At 42.8% G+C, this 17,846-nt stretch overlaps 7 protein-coding genes across 7 annotated transcripts; 3 read left to right on the top strand and 4 right to left on the bottom strand.

The window, feature by feature from the left end:
• Positions 1–77: 77 nt before the first annotated feature.
• BYT42DRAFT_574518 (uncharacterized protein) lies at positions 78–2,039 on the bottom strand. Its single transcript, XM_051568859.1, has 7 exons — positions 1,518–2,039; positions 1,374–1,443; positions 1,196–1,318; positions 1,046–1,117; positions 913–984; positions 642–853; positions 78–573 (listed from the first exon to the last, which is right to left on the bottom strand). The coding sequence occupies exons 1-7, from the start codon at positions 1,685–1,687 to the stop codon at positions 354–356; spliced, it is 939 nt and encodes a 312-aa protein (XP_051422542.1). The 5' UTR covers positions 1,688–2,039; the 3' UTR covers positions 78–353.
• Positions 2,040–3,261: 1,222 nt separating this feature from the next.
• BYT42DRAFT_498577 (uncharacterized protein) lies at positions 3,262–4,281 on the bottom strand (the record flags this gene model as incomplete). Its single annotated transcript, XM_051564571.1, has 1 exon — positions 3,262–4,281. One exon carries the CDS (start codon positions 4,279–4,281, stop codon positions 3,262–3,264), a length of 1,020 nt encoding a protein of 339 aa, XP_051422541.1.
• A 341-nt stretch (positions 4,282–4,622) lies between these two features.
• BYT42DRAFT_574504 (uncharacterized protein) lies at positions 4,623–8,050 on the bottom strand. The gene is made up of 13 exons (XM_051568858.1): positions 7,328–8,050; positions 7,212–7,266; positions 7,047–7,144; positions 6,808–6,893; positions 6,622–6,752; positions 6,424–6,562; positions 6,176–6,346; positions 6,035–6,112; positions 5,877–5,974; positions 5,696–5,804; positions 5,519–5,609; positions 5,347–5,449; positions 4,623–5,292 (listed from the first exon to the last, which is right to left on the bottom strand). Exons 1-13 carry the CDS (start codon positions 7,854–7,856, stop codon positions 5,055–5,057), a joined length of 1,926 nt encoding a protein of 641 aa, XP_051422540.1. The 5' UTR covers positions 7,857–8,050; the 3' UTR covers positions 4,623–5,054.
• Positions 8,051–8,966: 916 nt separating this feature from the next.
• BYT42DRAFT_574494 (protein translocase SEC61 complex gamma subunit) lies at positions 8,967–9,768 on the top strand. The gene is made up of 3 exons (XM_051568857.1): positions 8,967–9,126; positions 9,205–9,275; positions 9,571–9,768. Exons 1-3 carry the CDS (start codon positions 9,015–9,017, stop codon positions 9,613–9,615), a joined length of 228 nt encoding a protein of 75 aa, XP_051422539.1. The 5' UTR covers positions 8,967–9,014; the 3' UTR covers positions 9,616–9,768.
• A 12-nt stretch (positions 9,769–9,780) lies between these two features.
• BYT42DRAFT_646016 (uncharacterized protein) lies at positions 9,781–11,206 on the top strand (the record flags this gene model as incomplete). The annotated part of the gene is made up of 6 exons (XM_051572671.1): positions 9,781–9,815; positions 9,876–9,908; positions 9,963–10,088; positions 10,155–10,265; positions 10,342–10,575; positions 10,643–11,206. The coding sequence occupies exons 1-6, from the start codon at positions 9,795–9,797 to the stop codon at positions 11,204–11,206; spliced, it is 1,089 nt and encodes a 362-aa protein (XP_051422538.1). The 5' UTR covers positions 9,781–9,794.
• A 296-nt stretch (positions 11,207–11,502) lies between these two features.
• On the bottom strand, positions 11,503–15,148 carry BYT42DRAFT_615155 (protein-domain-containing protein; the record flags this gene model as incomplete). The annotated part of the gene is made up of 15 exons (XM_051571929.1): positions 11,503–11,643; positions 11,717–11,891; positions 11,949–12,241; positions 12,305–12,759; positions 12,842–13,167; positions 13,237–13,408; positions 13,461–13,545; positions 13,631–13,822; positions 13,900–13,997; positions 14,053–14,182; positions 14,245–14,538; positions 14,595–14,711; positions 14,768–14,851; positions 14,913–14,996; positions 15,074–15,148. The coding sequence occupies 15 exons, from the start codon at positions 15,146–15,148 to the stop codon at positions 11,503–11,505; spliced, it is 2,721 nt and encodes a 906-aa protein (XP_051422537.1).
• An 827-nt stretch (positions 15,149–15,975) lies between these two features.
• BYT42DRAFT_499050 (major facilitator superfamily domain-containing protein) lies at positions 15,976–17,399 on the top strand (the record flags this gene model as incomplete). Its single annotated transcript, XM_051564609.1, has 3 exons — positions 15,976–16,450; positions 16,527–17,030; positions 17,113–17,399. 3 exons carry the CDS (start codon positions 15,976–15,978, stop codon positions 17,397–17,399), a joined length of 1,266 nt encoding a protein of 421 aa, XP_051422536.1.
• Positions 17,400–17,846: the final 447 nt, after the last annotated feature.

Raw genomic sequence — 17,846 nt, 5'->3', positions numbered from 1 at the left:
AAGTGGAAGACAAGAAAGAGGAGGCAAATTCAAGGGAAAGGGGGACGATCTGTTATTTAAGCGGCCATCTTAACACTAAAAAAAATTCATCTTCCACACTGACGTCAGAGACGAGAGAAGAAAAAACAAAGACCGCAAAAAGGGAACGAACTATCATGTTTTAACGACAAATACAAAATAAGGCGACATTACACTAAACTATGGATACAATATAAAAATATCATTTTACAAAAATAAAAAATAAACTAAGGAAACTGTTGAGTGAGAGAAATAAGAAAAACTATGCACCTTTAATACCATCCACGCTATATCTGCCAGTCGAAAACCTTGAATGCGCCGGAGTTACGGGGTCGTTACATCAAGGACTGCTCTTTAGCCAAACGTCGTCTTTCCATATTCCACTGATCGGTCTTCTCGCCTAGCACAATTGTGTCACGGCTTTCCACTTCCATATGCAGAATGACTTGATGATCACACCAAGCGAGCAATTCATCAAGTTTTCGACGGATATCCCACAGATATCGCTGCATAGGGGAATAATAGGCGCCCGTGTTATCGGCTTCATTGACGTATCTGCAGAAAATTTGGTTACGCTTGGGCCTTCTTTTTAGGTTGTGTGTCCAATGAGAACAGTCACTTACTTTTCAGGAGGCTGGATTGCAGGGAGTTTGGGATACAACTCGCGTGCTTCTTTGATCGCCTCATATGCGGTCTCTGGAAAATAGACCCTTCCTTCACCGAGATTCGATTCATGATTCGACTGACGCAGTTCGACGATAGCCTCCAAAATGGCTGAATCGGCTGCTTTCAATAATTCACGCACCTTTTCCAAAGTCTTGTCATCTTCAATAATCTATCGAGTTTCAAATAGGTTGAATAACTGGTCTCAGCTTTGAATCACCATTGTATTACCTGATTTAAGCTATCCTTGATTGTTTGAATCTCTTGTTTGCGATTTTCCAAAAAGGTTTCATCAATGGCAAGCTAACATAAAGAAATGAGGTTTTGTGCAACGCAAGGAAAAAATCACCAGTCCATTATTTACATTGTCCAACAACGTCGTCAAATCTTCACGGTATTTTTGAAGTGTTCTATAATCGACTTCATTCTTCTCGTTCTGAAACGCCAAAAAACAGTATCTATCGTCAATAACCGCACCTTATCACTGACATTGATGTATTTCACAAAGACTTACGGGTGTTTCCACGTCTTTGATTTGATCGTTCATGTTTTCCACTTTATCTCTCGCTTCCAACACCAATTCCTCGGCTTTCTGCAATCCTTTTCTAGCACGATCTCTTTCGGCTCGGATTTCGCACTATCCTTCATCATAAGAAGAGCGGTTCCGAGAAAAGCCAATATGCTACACCTACCGTAATAAGCAACAGAAACCACTGAAGACTCCACGAATCGAGATTCTTAATCTCTGCCTTCCAAACCGCTCTGTATAAAAAACAGAAAGCATTCTACATTATAACACGGTTCCAATGCTCAATGGATGATGCCAATGCGCTTACACTTTCGCTTCGGTCTCGGCCAACTCTTTGGTTAACGGCTCCTTGTCTTTGTGCATTTTGCGCAAAATAAGTCGAGTTTCGAGACAAGGACGTTCTACGTGAGCAATGCCTGCAATAGCGTGGGTCAATTCATCAATAGATTTAGCGATATCACTCGTTGCCGTGGCCATGATGAAGAAAAAAGAAGGTGGAGCTGTAATAGATACAGTGAAACCACGATTTTGGAGGGTTTATTTCATTTCTGTTCACACGGAGCTTAGAATTTCTGCTCACGTATTCTTCAGCAAACGCTGATATAATCTATAAAAAGCCCTGTCATATAAGTCGACTTTCCAAGAGAAACATACAAACCGTATATTCCTTTCATAGATTTTTCTATGACGTGCTTTGGAGTCCTTCTTTCACGATCACGCTAGGTGCAGAATTCCTTCACTTAATAGAAAAATGGAAAAGCACAGATTTCTTGCACGTGATCCCCTACTGGGAATCTGCGTTTTCCCGCTTTCCCGCCATATAATCCCCCCCCCTTTTTTTTTTTTTGGTTTACGTCCATAATCTTTTGTGAAAGATAGTGCTTGTTATAAACATCTCACTCGACAGAGAAAAGGATATATTTTCTTATGTAGTCCAACCTTGTTGACCAGTTCCTGATCAGTTGTGGAACGTACAAATTAAGCCAAATGGGGTTTTTATTCCTATTCCATCTTTACTGCATGAAAAAGCCTCAGAAGACACTTGACATTGACACTGCTTCCGCAACTGCTGTATACAGACAGTCAACGATTACAAATATTAAAAACTACCTGAAAATTAAACTACAAGAATCACGATAATAATTTCCTGCAAAACAGACGCTTGAATCAGTACAGCTTTTGGGTATCATAGTTTTCCGTTCCTGACATATTCTCATTTTCTGCCACAAGGCTGTGCTGCGAATGCTAAACGGCATTATATCTATTCTTTTTGTAAAAGTATTAGGTGTCACATCTTACCAAAGCAAACAAGCCTGTAACATAGGTGGATATCTCAATCTAGTCGTCCCATGTCACAAACCAGTTTCAATCGCTCATGCTTTACAGCGTTGGGTTTATACAGTACAAATTACAGTATTAGTGTGTCAAGATGAATTCAAAGCGATGCTTGTTTTTGGAATTCACATTGTTGTTCGAACAGTTCAGTCTTATATCCTTGTATTGTCTTCCACAGCAACCAACATAGGTGGATAATTACTCGACTTGCAAAAAGTCAATGTTCTTGCTTGAAGCGATATACCAAGCTCTGGAGTTTATATGCGAAGATATGCTTGCATCATATGTTGGTCGGGGACGTAATCGGATCAGCAACCATGTTCACAAGTCAAGGGACATTGTTCAAGAACAATCATGCTTTTAGGATTGTTGAAAATTACCGGACATGTATGGAAATAAAGAGCCAACGACCTGCTTTGTTGATGTGGTGGTGGGCAGGATTATCCATGATTGGTGTCTGTGCCCGATTCTGTCTAATAATGCTGGTTGGTATTGAGATGCATGGTGCTACTTCATTGTAATAGATGACTTTAGAGAGGACCGGAACCTGGTCCCTGCAAATTGTCTGTGTGTTGGCAGACTCCTGAACGACCATCGTCACGACTTTTCAATCCATGGGAAACCGTTTAAAGTTCCATTCAGCCCTATTGCATGACAACGAATGTCCTATGCAAAACTATGTTTTAGATCAAATTTTATTGTCATTCAAGTGGGGATCAAAAGGCTTTGGACAGTGCAGTATCATGTATATCTCCAAACCCGCTATCTACTTCACGTGACATGGACCGTATAGAAGTGAATGCGTAATCATCGTCGTCTTCTACTACGATAGCGGCATCATCTTCGAATGGATTCACATAGGTGGATTTGGAAAATTCCTTATTCGTATATACAGCTTCGTTGAGCATACGTTCAACTTGTGCGTTTTCTTCCAGTTCGATCTTTGGTTCAAACGATCCATGTAAACCTACACGCATCCCGTGAAAAACATACATGGCATCACGCTCGGAATGACCTAGTTTGGATTCACTCTGAAGACAGTGTTCCAGTACTTGCCGCGCGCGTTCTACCAGATCTTCTATTTCTTCCTCGTCGTAATTCTGATTGCATCCTCTTACAGAACTTCGTCGTCGTCGTCTTGAAAGATGCTGCAGCGCATATCGAACGGCAATGTGAGCTTCCATACCTCCGCGACGATGCAAATTTTGTCCGTCGCCAATCTGGCTTAGCTGGTATTCCAACTGTGACAGGAACTGGTTTCGAATATGGCAAGTCGGAGAAAGGACGAACAAGAGATAATTCAAAGTGTAGAGTCTATTGGTGATCATTTCCCATACGGCGTTCATTTCATCGGCGGACAAGGTTATGGTGGATAATGACAGGGACGGTTTGGTGGAGGGTATGGAAAAGAACATCGACAAGGTTTGCTTGATCCTAGCCGCCATGAAGAATGCTCGGTTTTGGCATCGTTTATCGTTGAAAAAAAAAGCTCCAAAGACATCTTCATACATGCCACTTTGGGCTTCTTTGGAGATCATGCGCAGTGTCTCTGAAAAGCTGTAACTGTCTTTGTTTTCGGTTCGCTGGTTGCATAAAGCCGATGGCGAACGGCAGCCGGATTGGTGGTGAAAAGGGTCGATCGAAGCGACCGCTGGATTAGAAGTTATTGCAGATGGTGGGTCAACCGGTGTATTAACGGTAGACGATGCTCGACATTTCAGTGATGACAGTTTCATAGATCGTACACCGGAAAGCTTGGAGGAAAGGGTCATTATGGGATTATAAATAATTTACAAGAAATACAAAAAGGAAAGGGTAAGAAAAAGAGGGAAGGAACGAGTATCTCCTGTAAGAGATAAGAAAAAAGGCCAAGTTCAAAAGGAAATGTAAGAGATGAAGAATGAAAATCGGTGCTGAAGGGGGTCAGAAGTAGGATGATTCGCTACTAAATAAAGACAATCTGGAGAGTCCAGACACGTTCCCTTGGGTGCACATCCCACCCAAGAATAGAATCCCAAAACCCGTTTCCAATTCCGTCCACTTGGAAACCGACGTCTATTCCTTTCTTTTGACGAATGAAAAACTTTTTTCGCTGAATACAAAATCGAAAACAACGAAAAATAGGACAAGTCAAACAGTGAATATGATAGTTTATTATTAGTTTAGTTTAGATGGGGTATGCTGACAAGAAAAACAAAAAGGAACCGAAATCTAGTTCAAAACGATGTGAAGATGAAAAAAAAATTACCTAGATTTGGTGGCTGAAGGGAAAAAAAAAATGTCATGCGAAGGAACTTATAGGATGGATCCAAGAAAAAAAAAAAACCGGAAGCCCCAGTTGATCAGATCCTTGGCCAGTTTTTTCTTTCCCTCAACTAAAGGTATCGGGAACACTGGCCTTTTTTTTTTTTCCAACAGGAGGCTGCCTTGAGGAACGAAAGAGCCGTGACCAGTCGCCAATATAAAACCGAAAAGAAAATGGCGCGGCTTCTTGGGCCATTGCGGGAGTTTAATCACAATGTGTGATTGTTTTCTCCGCTTCGGTCATCCGCTGTTGCAGCCAAGTGGCGAAATTGCCACATTTCAGAAATTGGGAGTAAAATTCTTTGATGGGATCCACTGTAGAAGTGCGCGTTTTAAAGGTTGATTTGAAGGGTAATGGTGCACCGTGTTCTTTGAGCGATTTCAGGAACTCGTCGGTGCGAAAGGGTCTGAGTCGGCGAGGGTAAGTGGTACTGTGCACAATACTTCAATGAGCTATGAGCCAAAAATGGATACAGTAGGTCGCCACGACTGTTTACCTTTTGTTGGGAATAAGTTCATTAAAGTAACGATCCAATGGAGCTAAAAATTTCTCGGTGAGATCCAGAAAGTGGCGTCTGAGAATATTGTTCAGCAGCCAATCTATTTATAACTCATGTCAAAAAAAAAGCGATCAACGTTTTAAGCAATGTTTCTGTTTTTGTATTTTACCTGGAGGGTGTCCGCGTACCGCGGCTTCAGTAAGCATCCTCAAAATTTCACGATCTTTGCTCAATACCGATTTACGTTTTGAAGTAACACCCTGACATTCATGGGATGAATCACGCCATGATTAGAATAAAAAATCCAAGGCAAAAAAAAAGTAACGAGCATCGTCTGCCTGCCTACCTGGACGAAATCAAAAATAATATTTGATCTGGACCCCAAGCCCGCTTTGGACTTTCGTGAAGAATGCATATGGTTATTATGTGCAGTGATTAAAGTGCCATCTGGTTTACTAACAAAAAGCATCGTGCGTTGAATATTCGGATTTTTCCTTTTTGATACATTTGGACGTATCAACACTTACCGTAGTTGTTGCCGTCCCACGCGCACAATATGCGGCCAGTGCTCAATGGCAGTATTAAAGAAAGGATTTGTGACACCCAGTATTAAGTTGCACGGAGGCTAAAAGTGTGTGGAGTTGGTTGATACGCGCCACATTGAGCCAAATAAGAAGATGCGTACCTTGTTTTTGGTGACAAATGATTTAAAATCCGAGTCTTGAATGGTGAAATAAGGACGGTAATCGCCACAATAGGGTATCTAAAAGCAATCATTAATACCCTTCTCTCAGCGCATACATTTCTCTAAGCTGTGAGCCCATACCGGAGCAATCAAGTCAACTAGGCAAATGACGGCTTCGCTGCACACACCAGGATCCGGGGCCATTACGACAATAGGTTCACCAAGGAGCACCAGTTCCCACAATAACCACAAATCCTTTAAAATATCTTTAAAGTGATGGTATAGTGCACCCACCGGCAACGACGCCATAATCTATTCCCAAGAGGCGCAAGACTCAGCCGACTGTTGCTTTTTCAGTTCAACGGTGATCATCCCTTAACAATTTTTACCTGAAGATCCGGTTGGTGGCGATTCATGTCAAATGGGCTGGTTTCCAAAAGCTGAGGTTGCAACGATTGCGGTAAATCCACTTGTAGTAACCGACCAAGAAACGGCAAATCCAACATTTGGCCTTCCTCTGGTGGATCCCTGCACATTGGGTTTGTTAGTTTTGCTAAAGGGTTTCCTTTTTTTTTTTAATTATTTACCAACTGCATATATTCATGCATGCTGCTTCCAGCATGGGTTGACCCGTATCGAAAAAGGCCGGTCCCAAAAGTGCCACAATGCGAGAGAACAATCCGACAAACGGATGTTGCGACAGTAATACCAGCGATTTCTAAAAAGGAAATGAAGATCAGTCGTGACCTTTTCAATAACCAATGTGATCTTACTTGAAAATATCCTCGCCGGATCGTTGGATCTTTCTTTTGTCTGAAAAACACATACCCGTAGAGGAACCCCGCGTTCGTCGTAGGTCCTGAATTTCGAATTTTATCATCATCAGTCATTCGATTGCATACCATCACGATTCCCCGATTCTCCTCCCTTTCCAACGATTCGTCCCAGTTTTTGGAGCGGAGATTGCTCCGACGTGGACCGTACATGGATCACGGCTTTCATTGTGACTTACCGGATACTGCAAATTCGGAACTCGTGGCACGTACGCGAATGTTATACACCTGATCTCCCACTTCAAATACGTTGGAATCAGGAAATGCCGAAAAGCACCTGCCGTAAACCAAAAATATCAGTCACATTGCTTCATCTAACCTCTACTCATCCGCCATATCCATACACGTTTTTTTGCTCGGCTTCCGTTAATTCCATAGGCGGATACACATAATCCATGGCTACGCGAAAAGAGTAGAGTTGAGTCAAAGTTTTCAGAGGGACCAAGGAGAGTGCATTTACCTTGTCCGATCTCGAGATCAAAGTTGACGACACAGAAACCGACTATCCACTTGCGGAACCGCTTCAACTCTTCCGGATCTAGCTTAAGCATGGTGTCTTTTTGGTTTTCAGTAATGTCGACGTCCGATGTACGATGGCGTGAAGGTCGAGCAGGAGCGGAAGAAGCAGATGTCGGTCTGGCAAGTGGAGCACCATAGGTACGTTGCGAAGGGGATGCTGAAGCAGGAAGAGGTGCGATGGCAGACACGGTATCTTCCAGTAGGTCTGGTTGTGAAGTTGAAAAAAGCGGGCGACTAGGTGTGGGTGCAAGAAAAGACGAGGAGGCTTGCTTTCGTAAAGAGTTGTTCCATGTAGGTGAGTCGCTTATATCGGCTTCCTGGTGCAAGCTTGCGGTATCAAATTGAGAGTGATAGTGAGAAGGAGGAGGAGAAGAAGAATAGGTGGGTGATGCAGGAGCGAAGGGTCGCTGATCAGCTACTCCGGAGTCTATTGCAGACGATGTACCTGACAGCGACAGATCTGACTCCATAGGAAGCAGAGGAACGATATTTGTATATATGATAGTTCGAACGACGATCAGAGAGACGCCAAAAAAAAAGAGAGAAGAAGCAAAGAAAAAAGAAAGGAAAGCGGGGGTTGGAAGTCCAGTTTGAATTTGGAAAAGTGCTGAACGGATGCGTGGGATCGGGGTCCCAATTTGTTCATCGTATATTGCTTTTTCAGAGATCTGGAAAACATCCAAACTTTGCACCTTTTGGTCAAAGCGTGTCCTCCTTTCTCATCGTCGCACCTTACCATCTATTGGTTCCTCTATTCAATCTCCGGCCCTTCCCTTCCCATCGCCCTCATCTAAAAAACCCTCTTTCAGAACTGCTCACTCAAACCATAACAGCTCCTTTCACCCTACATTTATTGTATCAGCATTGTTTAGTTAGCATTAGTCTTCTATGTTCTTGAAATAAAACGAAATGACGTGACGCAATGTAATGGTATTTTTTCAATTCCAGGTCTTATTTTATAGATCCGTGGGACCCACAAGCGGACAACTCTGTGCATAAGGTTTCTGCAGCTTGCTACAGTTTAGTCAACTCATTCAGAAATTGTGGATGCAGACAAAAGGTTTGAAATTCTGCAGTTGCCGACATATATATGCACTAGAATTTGTTTTCCTCCAAAAGCTCAAAGATCGCTGGTCCTCACCACTTCGTACAAAACTGAACGCGAAATAGAATCCGCTTATACCGAGCCTAATACGTGCTCGGTAGGACGCAGCAGGCTCTTTGTATGTCCAATATTGGGATTCTCTGATTTCACGAACTATCAGTTCAGTGAAATGAATAGCCGGCCGTCGTAGTCTATCGGCCCTAATCCCAATTTAGGCGCAAATCAAACGTCTTTCAAGGATAAATAAAGTAGTGTTGCCTTACGTAAAGTTGTGGAAGCTGTATGGAAGAGTGACAAAAACGTTATCCTTTATCTTTTATACATGACCATCAATTTCTATTGCAAAATGGCACACTCCACCTGCTATTGCGGATATTGAAATAATGCTTGGTTTCAAAAATATTGTTGGTTGCTTGGTGTTCAGCCAATCAGATCATCCCACCAAATAAATTGTTTTTGGGCGTAGAAAACCCTTCCTTCTCAATTTCCCTCGCGCTTGTATCTTTTTGTTCATCATCACACCATGGCATCTTCCGACGTAAAAGACCAAGTGAAGGAAATTGTTGAAGCTCCCAAGCAATTTATGAAGGACGGTATGCAGTTCATTAACCGCTGCAAGAAGCCTGATCAGAAAGGTAAATTCATCGTTTCTGTTTCCTCATGCCTTGTACACGAGTCATTCAGTCAACTCATGGATGCTTTTATTATTCTAGAATTTCTTAAAATCACACAAGCTGTGGCCATGGGTTTCGCAGCTCTCGGTGCTTTGGGATATTTTGTCAAGGTAAAAATGCAACCACCCCACTTTGTCTTTATCGGAGGTAGAGAGAGGAAGAATAGGAAGTAGAGAAGGATTGGATGCGTCACGTTCAAAAGATATGTGGTGTACACATATAGAGACGATTTTATTACGAAAAGTGGTAGAATAACGTGAAACTGTCGTCGGTCAAACTTGACAAAGCGCGTTGAGAGGTTGGAAGGGTGTGCGGTGAGGCGAACAACGCCGGAGAAGGATGTGAAGGACCAAAAACAGGACTCGGCAGTGTTATTAATCGGTTTTCTTCTTTTGTGTGTAATAGCTGATCCACATTCCCATCAACAACATCCTCGTCGGTGCTGCATAAATCCTGGAAGTCTTATATACGCTGTCACCTTTTTTTTTTCCGTTCATCCACACTCTCTAATTGTTCCTATTGCCAACTCTTTTGGAAGCACAGTCACGCCATTAAGCGAAAAATAAAAAATATAAAAAAACCCTAAATCATCTTTTGACATTTTTGTATCTCTAGTTAAAAACATCAATATGGAGAAGCAGATCCTCGAGGTAGTTTCCAAACTAGAAAACGTAAAGTACACATCACTCATCTGAGAAATGCGCTATTAGCTTTTAGAATTCTTGCATCAGCCTAGCTTGGAGGTGAGCACAACGACATGATCAAATAAAACGGAGATCATTAACCACCTTGAAAAGGTCCGCGCCATTGCCTTGCATCACATTGTACCTTATACCGCTAAAACTTCGGAATATCAACCCCTCCTTATCAGCAACCGAAAAACCCTTTGCAAGGATTTGAAAGCTCTTGTCCGAGAGGATCCCGTATGTATTCGAAAAAAAAAAAAAACGTATTCAATCTGTCATCACGACATTGACCTCGTTCAGTAGATCACGGCCCACGATGCCATCAAAGGCCTCATCAATCTTTCGGGCGATCCTCGGGTACAGGAAGAATTAGACGATGAAGATTTCATCAAGTACTTGGCTCTTCTTATTACCGTAAGTCATTTAGCGGAAAAAAATTTGCATCATTGGATGCCGGGCACTGATGAATACATTATTTTGGGGTTCTTAGATTCCCAAATCGGTGACAGCGGATGTGGCCTGCATGCTGTTATCCAACATGACCAAGTATGAACCCGTCTGTGTAAAGTTGATCAACGCTCAAATCAAGCCTTTGCCGGAACTCACAAAATCTGATCGCTTGATGGATCATCTTGTCGAAGTATTTCATCGTGGACACAAAAAGGCCTACAATGATCAAGCAGAGTTCCACTTTTTAGCCAGCGTATTCTCGAATGTCTCAACTGTAAGTGCCATATGAACAACTTGCATTTTGCAATGTCATATTCTTACCATCGGCGGTTATGCATTAGATTCGACTCGGTCGCGTCTACTTTCTCGAACCTTCAAAGGATGACGGTACGGCGCCTTTGACCAAGTTGCAGATTTTCACCGAAGATGGGAATGTCATCCGTCGTGGCGGTGTTAACTGTACGATTAAGAACTGCTGTTTTGAAACACGACAGCACGAGAAACTCTTGCACGCCGATGAACTCAATACTTTGCCGTTTATTCTTCTTCCGTTATGTGGCAATGAAGAATACGATATGGAAGAGTTTGAACAGTTCCCTGAAGAAATCCAATTACTTGATGACGACAAGAAACGCGAAACTGATCCTGTGTTGCGAATGATGCTTTGCGAAGCCTTGGTCTTACTGACCACCACACGTTTCGGCCGCGACTACTTGCGCGAAAAGCAAGTCTACCGCGTCATCCAACGCTTACATGCGGCAGAAACAGATGAAGATATCAAGGAAAAATGTGTCTCCATTGTCGATATGCTCATCCGTGATGAAGGCGCCCCAGAAATCAGCGAAGTCAAAGAAGAAAACGAAGAAGACGAAGATGAAGATCTCATCATTGAAGAAATCGCATAAATTTACCTGTAAAATTGTACAAAGCATCCAATAGAAGAAATGGTTTTTTTTTATTTATTTTTTTTTATTCAATCGTCCGACAGAGGCCCCTACGGCGTGCACGATGTAGGCTCTCAACATCATCTCCCTCCCCGCATGCTGGCTGTGATTGCGTTAACACACCTGTGCAATGTACTACATGGCTTTTTACATGTCGCAAAAAATATATATGATGATATTCTACAAGATCCAAAAAAAAGTGTACAAGGAGAAATTTACAAGGATAGGAAACGTCTAAGCTGTAAACATTGAATAAATTACAAAACGAGTGTTGGGGGCAAATTCAGACTTTCTGTAAGTTGAGTTAATTGAGCATTATCAGTGATGCTGTCTGGTAGGTATTGGCTGATCAGCGACAACCCCTTGTAGAATGCTTGAATGTTTAGTTCCGCAAGCAACTGTTCAAAAGCGCAAACATTAGAAATTTTCCTCATACGGTTTTGATTATCTTATCTGACTTCAATCACTCACCTGTAAATCGCCTGCAACATACTGCTTTAAAAATTCATCGTCGCCCATGTTTCTGTCTTTGCCATCCGCATTTTCAGGGTATCCATACATCACAATAGCTTGGTAACATCGGGCAATAAGAGATAGACGATCCATCAGTTGTTTCTCCATGTCATTGGATTCGGAGCTTAAGCGACTACAACCTTTACATGAATACCACTTTGTCTCTGCATGTTTCGTGCTACATTGTTACCTGATGATATAGGACCACCAACGCATTCCTATGAGATGCCGCCGGCTTTTGCTGTATTTATGGGTGATGCAGCCGATAAATCGAATCAATTTCTGAACAACGGGCTCGTTCTCTTGGATTTCCCAAAACGTCCCCATGATTACGTCAAAGGGATCTTTGGTTTTATCCATGATAATTCCATCCACTGACTCGTGCTTCTCTACATTCACATGCGAATGTTCCAGTAATAATCGCGACGCAATATTACGGATGTGAGGACCAAGACTCGGTGCTAATGTCTCAGCAGGAATGGCCTAACATCATAGAAAACACATTAGACCTCCCTGTTGTAACATATAATACAACGGTGTAATTACCATTCGAAGATAGACGGCCAGGATCTCTTTCAGACTACGTTTGGCGATAATGAGTTGCACCTCGTATTGCTCATCGTCTTCCGAGGTTGGACCCTTGTTAACAGCCAGACACGCCGATTGAAATCGTTGCAGCGAATCACCAAAAATCCAATAAGATTGATTCGACTGTAAGCTTGGCGTAACCTCCTCTTCTTCTTCACCATGTTCTTCAAGATCTTCATCCCAATCCATGGCTGCTTCGGCAGCCATTACTGCCTCTTCCACCTCGGGTGCCTTGTCCGCCAAAGCTTCCTGCTGCTCCGCGTGTTCCGATTCTTCCACAATAGTATCCTCCACAGAAGCTTCATGCAACGGAGCAATTTCTGTGCTTGCCGCATTCGGGGTAATTTCCATGTCCGTCACGGTTGTTTCTCCCTTGTCAGCCGATGCCACCGGTGCAGACTCTTCTGACGATTCTATGATTCGACGCGCAAGGTGGCAAAAAAAAAAATTGTTAAAACGCGTTATTTATCCAGGTATCAATCATGGATCGCGTACCCATATCACCATACAGAAAACGATCTACGTCCTCATCTTCCAGATGTTCGCGAGTATCCGTCCCCGGTGCTGATGGTGGTGGTATAGACGAGCCATCGATGACATCGCTTTCTGCAAATTCTGCATCACTGAGTTTTTGCTCAGTTGGCTGCTCTGCTACTTCCACTGTTGTTGAAGCCGGAAGTGACTGGGGTGTGCTAGCGTTACGAGGTAAAGTTCCAGGTATCGGTAGTTGATCTGGTTCGAGAAAATCGCTGAAAAGTTCTTTCATGATCAGGCGCGTATCGTCGTTGACGGATGGACATTTATAAACAGGTGTCAGACTCCTGCGGAAAGGGTTCCCCCATTGTTAGACATACTGTGCTCAAACCGACAGACCAAGCTTTCGTTATTACCTGATCACGCCTTTCTCAAGCATAATACGCATGCCACAGGCGATAGAACGCTTCATGTATTCCCTCATGGGTGGATAATATTCGTCCATTGAGAATTTCAGAAACTCAACAAGGCTCGACGTGATGTGAGGGTATCTTTCAGCTGATCGTTCCATTAAAAGCATGGCAGGTTCTATGGCTCGCGTTAGCAGCAGGATTAGGGTCACAGCTCAATACATTCATACCAATAAACATCAGATTATCCAAAGCCGTAAAGAATAACCAATCATAGATTAGGGCTGTTTTGACATTGGCGGTAACCACAGGACTCTGAAAGTATAAAAAGTAATTTGGAGATAAACATAAGATGACGGTTTACAATTATGACAGGTGGTTATGGAGGAAAAAGGTTTACCTTGATAGCTCGTAACATACTGCCAATAATGACATAGCGTGGTACAATGTTACTTTGCAATATCTGGTTATTCGGATACCAACCTGCAGTGATATAACGAATAACATCGACAAAAAAGGGTTCAGACTCTGTCGTTGATAAATAACGTTGGATAAACCATGAAAGATTGCGTTGATACGCATTGATCCGTAACTAAAAAAAAATTATGTAAGTAACCCAGTAGTAATAGCTACTTGACCAATACTTTGGTCATCCTAACGAATACGTACATTTTGGAGGATAAAGAGAAGTTTATGTTCCATGTCCGGTGTAAGGCGACTTCGCAAAAATTCTTTGGGGGTGGCAGACTTTAGTAGCATATCGATGCCTATCTCGAATCATGAGCATATTAAAAGCAAGAGTATGCACAGTGATCCACCTACCCGTAAAATGCGAAGACATTTTTTGAGGTGCATTCAATATATCATCCCATAACTGGGTAATTTCGGGGATACCTGCCACGTCGTGTAGCAAACGGACCAAATCTCGTCCAATCGCACAGCATTCCATCCACTACAACTGAGCAATGAATATCTGTCATCCCTGTGAATTTTTCTTCAAAAATCATACATTACCTTTTCTCTCAGCAGACCTACAACGAACCGAATCTCTTTCTGTTGCAAAGCCGCCCACTGCTGCCCTCGATGATCACTGATGAGTCTTAAGAATGTGTAAGCAGCGGTAGCAACCACACGGGGCAACATGAATAGCCATCGTCGATGGGTATCCAGTAACTTGAGAATGTGTTCAACTAAGAGAATATTGTGCTGACCAGTATCGCCGCATTTGATCTGACGAAAGAGACACAGGTACAAGGTATCGATGTTGGGAACGTCAAGACTCGTCAGCTCGTTCATGATCCAAAACATCTAATCAATCGTGTCAATTTTAAATCGTCTTCCTTGCCCAAATCAAAGCCCATTACCTGTTCCTTGGTACGGAGTTTTAGGCTCGAAAACCGTAATGAGATGGATAAAATATGCAATTTCTGTATGATTGTAGCAAAATTATCTCGGTTCACAAAGCTGAGGCATTGAAAATGCTGTAACAGTACGTATTTAGCACAAACTGCTAGCCGCATAGATTTATGAATCGTACCTTGCGTGCCAGTGGAGGTTCCGTCAAGGCACCATATAGTAAAGCCGATACAGTCTCGTTGTAATCTCTTTTGCTTTGCGATACCTGTAGACTCAAAGATTCAGCAGCAAGTCCATTCAATGCGCTACTCTAATTAACAGTGTACCTTATCTTGAAGGTAACTGTGGAGTTCAATATCCGTCTTGTCTTTGGCTGCTGCTTTGAATTGCGCGTAATAGCGAGCTAATTCCTGTCAAGGAAGAAAACATGAACCGTGGACGATCAGCCGTTGTTTCGTGCATCATTCAAGTAAAATCGACATCGTACCACTTCAAGCTCATCTTCTTGATCGAGAACATCAAAGTCGAATAATTCCAAACCCGAATTGCCGTGAGGATCCATCCCAATCGTCTCAAAATCGTGGATTCCAAACGACGGAAAAGGGATTTGAAGACAAGCCTAACGCTCGCGCACCGTCATTGGCCAGATTTTTAGCAAACGTTGATTGGCCGAAAATCGAGCTGTATTATCATTGCAGCAAGCCATGAGTGACCAGAAGCAGAACAAAAAAAAAAAAAAAAGTTGCTATGTCCAAAGAAAGTAATTAAAGCTGTGGTAATAGAAAATGAATAGTTAAGCATATAGAAAAGCGCTCAAAATTTAAAAGTTTTCTGCGATATATCAATTCCTTTCGCTAAACGGTTGGAGGGGCTTGGACATGCAAATGCCCAGCGTTGTTCAATCTGTGATTCGCCGAGTGACGATATACCAACAAAGTTGTGTTACTGACGCATATTATGTAAACAATCTCTGTCTGTGGGAACCCTCATATTCGCTAATAGGGAACTGGGTTTCTTTTCTACATGCCTGAAAAGTCAAAAAGTATCTTGTGTACACTATTCTGAACAACGACCCCAAGCCCGCGATAAGTTTGAAATAACCTCCTGATATGCAAGAAAGAGGATCCAGATCAAAGCCAGAGAAAGCTTAGATGCTATAAAGACAACATTTTTATTATACTTTACCACGGCAAACCTTGTGCGACTTGGTTAATCCGTGTCAGTGGATTAGGCTGACAATGTTTTTGGCTGTGTGCAACATTGACTGAGCCCTTATTATATTGCAGGACCCTGAAATCTTTTGCATACCTAAATTTCCTCGATTTTTGTGGCTCCCTCTTCTTTCTTTTTTTTTCTCTTACACTTGCTCATATAGTTATCAATCAATTTATGACTGGATCAGATGAGCGAACGAGTCTATTGCCTCCAAGCATAGATGAGTCATCCAAGGACTCCTGGGAAGCTTTGCGCAAATGTGCACGACCGTTACTGGCGGCTAATTTCATGGCGATTGTCAGTGGACTGAATGATGGCAATTTGGGGATTATTCTTCCAGAACTCAAACGCTATTATGATATTCCTGATCAAACGGTCTCTCTGTTTTTCCTTTTCAATGCTGTTGGTTTCTTTTCCGCGGCTGGGATGAATGGATATTTAGTCCATCGTCTGGGGCAACTTGGTACCGTCTATTTAGGCTCCTGTCTCCTGCTTGTGGTGTATATCCTGCTCATGAATGGGTTTATATTTCCTGTCATGAGTGTCTTGATGCTGTTCCAGGGCGCAGGGGTCGCCTTGCTGGATGGCGGCATGAACGTTTATGTGGCCAATGTGCCCATGGCCACGGTCATGCTGAATGTCTTGCATGGTAAGACGAACAGATGGCCGGTGAGAAATGGAGGGGTTGAATAATCTTGGTACTTACAGTTATTTCTTGATGTTAGCTCTTTATGGCGTTGGAGCCATGTTAAGTCCTCTTGTTGGCACGACCTTGCTATCTTACGGGTTGTCCTGGAGATATATCTATGTATTCCTTGCCGGAGTGGCTTGCTTCAACTTGATCTTGGTCGCCGTATGTTTCCGCAGCAAAGATCTTGAAAGCGCAGAAAGCGAAGATCCAAAGATCGATAACAGCACAGTACGTCGGGACGCTCTTATGAACCGGATGACCATCCTTGGCGCAGCGTATATTCTCGTTTATGCGGGCGTAGAAGTCACGATGGGCGGCTGGAGTTACACTTATTTATATGAAGGGCGTCACGGTGATCGCATCGCCATGGGTCGAGTCACCGCAGGTTACTGGGCAGGATTGGCCGTCGGTCGTCTGGTGCTAGGATACCTCGCCGGAAAATTTGGCGAAAAAAGAATGATTACACTCTATACCACCATCACCGCCGTTCTACTCGTCGTTATATGGATCGTACCCAACGTTTGGATAAGTTCTATTTGTAAGTGCATTCTTGATGACTCCATGATTCTGTCATCATTTGACCTTTTTTTTTTTAAAAAAAAAAAAAAATCGCATTATAGGTATCGTATTGACTGGGTTTGCTATTGGCCCGATGTTTCCTACAACGGTGTCATTGGCCTCCAAAGTGCTCCCTAGGAATATGCATGCCACGTCGATAGGGTTCATGTCTGCTTTCGGGGCCGGAGGAGCCGCCTTGTTTCCTTTCTTCACCGGTCAATTAGCAGGCCATTATGGCATCTTGATTATGCCGTTGACATGTCTGGTGATGGCAATAGCTATGCAGCTTATTTGGGGATTCATGCCCTCAGAGCATCAAAAGTCAATAACACTACGATCGGCTCAGTAATGATTTGCCAACTGAAAGATCGTACATTTGCAGCCTCACTGTCTTTTGTAATAGTTGTGAGCATCAAATCATTGGGTATCACGCTAAGCTTTTTCAACTTGGCTCGCTCCAAGAAGCTGCTATTATCGGGCCCAAATGTATTTGTATAGAAACTTTTCCTTGTCGGTTTCCAATTGTTTATACTTCAATGAGCATCACGAGATCTGATTGAAAAAGGTCATAGTGTGTCTCTGATTCAGACGTATGTTGATGGAAGCAGATGTTTTCCATCACTGATTTCATAATACATCTGCAAGGGCGAGCTCCACGCGCTGAACACGTTCACCCAAAGCTCGGAAGCCGACTAATGAATCAGTATACATCGCCAACCGAGAAGCTTGCATACTTGTCGTCTGCTCAGAAATGTCAAAAAAAGCTCAAAGGATGGAGGCTTCAGTCTGTGAAAAC

This window comes from Radiomyces spectabilis (genome assembly GCF_025331425.1).
Source record: "Radiomyces spectabilis strain NRRL 2753 chromosome Unknown BYT42scaffold_8, whole genome shotgun sequence".
NCBI classification, from domain to species: Eukaryota; Fungi; Mucoromycota; class Mucoromycetes; order Mucorales; family Radiomycetaceae; genus Radiomyces; species Radiomyces spectabilis.
The sequence above is the reverse complement of the archived record's forward strand: the minus strand, read 5'-3'. Positions and strand labels throughout refer to the sequence as shown.